This window comes from Corvus brachyrhynchos, unplaced genomic scaffold (genome assembly GCF_000691975.1).
Source record: "Corvus brachyrhynchos isolate BGI_N302 unplaced genomic scaffold, ASM69197v1 scaffold175, whole genome shotgun sequence".
NCBI classification, from domain to species: Eukaryota; Metazoa; Chordata; class Aves; order Passeriformes; family Corvidae; genus Corvus; species Corvus brachyrhynchos.
In genome coordinates this window covers 2,628,064-2,631,446 of record NW_008238448.1, presented here as the reverse complement: position 1 = coordinate 2,631,446, position 3,383 = coordinate 2,628,064, and the positions used below count along the sequence as shown (strand labels likewise).

Here is a 3,383-nt window from a genome sequence, read left to right as displayed (position 1 = left end):
TTCTTTTTCTTCCTTTCTGATGGTGGATTCCTTGTGGTCAGGTTTCCAGGCAGACTCAAGCACAGGATTCCTACCATGATAAAGGCAGAGAACACCCCGAGGAAGGTGAGACGCGCACAGTCCTGTCTTGCAATATTGTCCCTCTGTGACCCTCCACACAGTCCTCAAACTGAACTTGGTTTCTTTTGGAAAACATAAATTTAGTGTCTTTTGGGGGAGAGGGATGCCAGAGCGCTTTCAAAGCGTATTTAAAAGGGAGATGAACGTGCGGCGCGTTTATCTTGAGTGACCAAATGGTATTTCTGTTGTTTAGGAACTGATAAGTAGGCCAAATGGATCTTCACTGAAGAAATAACTATTTTTAGGATATCAGCTTAAACACATCTATCTCTTTGCTCATACAGTGTGCAGTTCTTTTCAGAAACCCTCTGCTTTTCTCCATTTAAGTGACAGCCAAAGTCTGTCACTTAAATGTCCTCTTTCGAATCTAAGTATGAACAGACCTCCTACATTTTTTAATGTACCGACTGGTTAATTTTGATTGAGAAGGACAGAGGAAATAGCAGAGTTCACTGAATATCATTTAGGAAGCTGGACACGCGTGCAAAGAATGTGTGCTTTGAAGGATGGGAGATTATGTTTAAAATCAAATTCTTATCATCGCAAACTAATCCAGATTATAAATTCCATATAAAGACAGACACAGTTAAGTCCTGGTGCTTGCCGGCACTCTGTGGCCATCTTCCTCCAAATTTGTCATTAAACAGCCTAAAAGCAATGATGTCTATGCTCAAAGCATTTTGGCAGTGAAGGGGAGGTGATCAGCTCTGGATAGTTTTCTTTTCAGCTCTGCATCTTCTTAAAACCTCACTTTCAAATAGTAACCTTGTCAATGGGCATGTAGGTGGGAGACTTGTTCATCCCCATTTGCAGGACCTGAACCCAAACACTTTATTTTCCTACAAATAGCCTCCCTCATTTGGCTTCCTTCTTGACTGTAGTACCATGTGTGCTCAACAGCCCCCCTCCCAAATTGTTAGGATCTCCTTCCAAGCCACCCCCTGCCCTTTAATTGTTCCCAATGAGGATAGCCAGAATGAATTGTTCGCTGCACACACTGGCTCAGCAAGAGAAGGAAACTATTATATCTAGTTACCACAGCCTTGTCCTCCCTTTCCTAACAATGATGTTGGAAACCCACACTGGCAATAATTCTGAATCCAAAAATCCTAGAGGCATGTATAAAATTGGGGAAAGCTGCTACTTGAGAAATGTGATGTCATTGCTAATGTGTCTACTTTGATTTGAATGTGTACTAGCAAAATGAGGCTATTCTGTGTTTTAAACATAAACTCCTCACTGAGAGTACTTGCTCCTTTAAGAATTAACTCTTCCTAAAAAAAAAATTATTACAAATTGCTTCGTATTGCTTTCTGTCAGCAGTAATTTCCATGAGTAAGGAAATATTTGCATGCAGAACATTTTTATATATGCACAGTACCTATTTAAGTGCTCTAACTCATGAGAAATGCATATGTGGGGAATAATGTAATCATTGTTTCGTCTTCCATAGGAAAGCATCCAGACAGTGGCTTATACAGCAAGGGACCATCATACTCTGGTTATTCTGGGTATATCATGATGCCAAATATGAATAACGACCCATACATGCCTAATGGATCTCTGTCGCCACCCATCCCCAGAACAGTGAGTTATCTCTTCCAAAGGCTGGTTTTGGCAAGCTGGGTTTCCTCCTCTTTGGTCTGCAGAGTCTGTTTACAAGGGGGTCTTTTGAGTAGCTTCAGTGACGATGAAGGTTGAGCTTCTGCTGTTCAGAGCCTCTGTCCAGTGGAGTTTGAGAGTCTTAGAGGTGTTGGTCGTGATCGCGGTGGAAAAGCTGAGATTAATGTCTGTGAACAGGGCTGGGGGCTTTGTGGGGGGAGCCCTGGTTTACGACTGTAGGATAATGTATGGCAGAATGATGTAAATGCCATCTTTGTAGTGACTGGGACAGATGTGAATTTTCTGGCTTTAACTCTTCATTTGTTGAGGAAAATCAAGGGCTAGAAGCAGAACTGCTAAAGTTGCATGTCAGTAAGATGAGAAGATTGGATTTTTTTTTTTTTTTTGCCTTCAGATGTGGCATTGCTCTTTGCTGATTGATATTTATTTCCACCATCAGTTGGTCTGCGTGAAGGCTTTATCTATCTGGCAGCATTGCTTTGAAACATACCCTGTATCTTCAGCCAGAAATTGTGAAATGGTCGTTTAGGAATTAATGTCAACCATGATGCAGTAGTTACAGCTTTTCCTTACATTGTGGCGAGCACTGATTCTTCCAGGTTGGTCCCTCTGTTTCCATTGGTGTAGATGCATGTTTAATGGATTTTAATGTACTTTTAATTCTGGATAGTCAATTCCCATTTATTTTTGTAAGCCTCTTGGTATGTATATAGAGCAACGGAGAGGCAGTATTAAAATGAGCTGTGAAAATTATATTAGTAGAACCGGAGTGGAGCGGGAAACAATTTGCTTGTAGGCATCCTGCTGGAAAAATGCCGCTGCCGTTGTGCGTGCTGTGATAGGAGAAGTTGGATGCTGTACCTTCCCTGTGACAAAGCAGTTTTCCCTCGTACTGGATCTTTGATTTTTTACTTGGAGGTCTCTGTCATGGCATTGTTTTGTTCTCTGACGTTCTTGATTTTTATTCAGGACTGTGGAATTTGACTTCAAAAACAAAAAGAAGGGGGCCTGATCTGTACTGGTAATTTGACAGCAGCAAAAAGTGTTAAATCAATGTATATTTCGAGTTGGAATGACAGGGTGCTTTGGCACTGAAAAACACACGGATCTGCATTTGAAAGACGCAAGAACTCATGCAATACATTGCCTTCTATAGCTGTGGGGGGTTTTTGTATATAAATTCCAGTTCAGAGGCCTACAGCCATTTAGGGTGAAGCATGATGATCACAGTCTGTTGATATTTGTTGTTGTAAATGCTGTTCTACAGAAAACTTCTGTTTGGATGTATCATAGGGAAAAGCATGCAGCTTTTCAAGAGGCCATTGAGACTCAAACCTGCCCCTTGGAGGACTAGGAAACTTCTGACTTTTGGTTTTTTGTACCCCCTCCTTGCCATGTTACCTTCATAAGAAAGTCCTGAGTGCTGGTGCATGGCTTGGAACAGCCAAATCCAATTTAATTGTTCACTGGGTATTTTTTCCATATATGCATGCCGTGGGGCTGCCACTCTTTGTAGATCTGGCATCAATGCCCTCAGAATATCATCTTGCAGAGGCTCTTGTCTCAGGTACTTGAGGAACTGCCCTTTGTGGGTATGGTAAAGGGGAGGAAGGGGGAAAATGCATCTTGTTTTCAATTGT

The 3,383-nt window shown here is 41.6% G+C and overlaps 1 protein-coding gene across 5 annotated transcripts in view; it reads left to right on the top strand.

The window, feature by feature from the left end:
• The window catches only part of LEF1 (lymphoid enhancer binding factor 1), a 69,775-nt gene continuing 66,392 nt past the window's right edge, over positions 1-3,383 (top strand). For 4 of the 5 annotated variants that reach the window (XM_017736804.1, XM_017736805.1, XM_017736800.1 and 1 more), the window contains exons 1-2: positions 1-105; positions 1,574-1,707. In XM_017736804.1, the coding sequence (XP_017592293.1) occupies positions 1,639-1,707 (69 nt within the window). In that variant the 5' untranslated portion in view covers positions 1-105; positions 1,574-1,638. The remainder of the gene's footprint in view (positions 106-1,573; positions 1,708-3,383) is intronic. The other variant, XM_017736801.1, reaches the window with a different exon arrangement.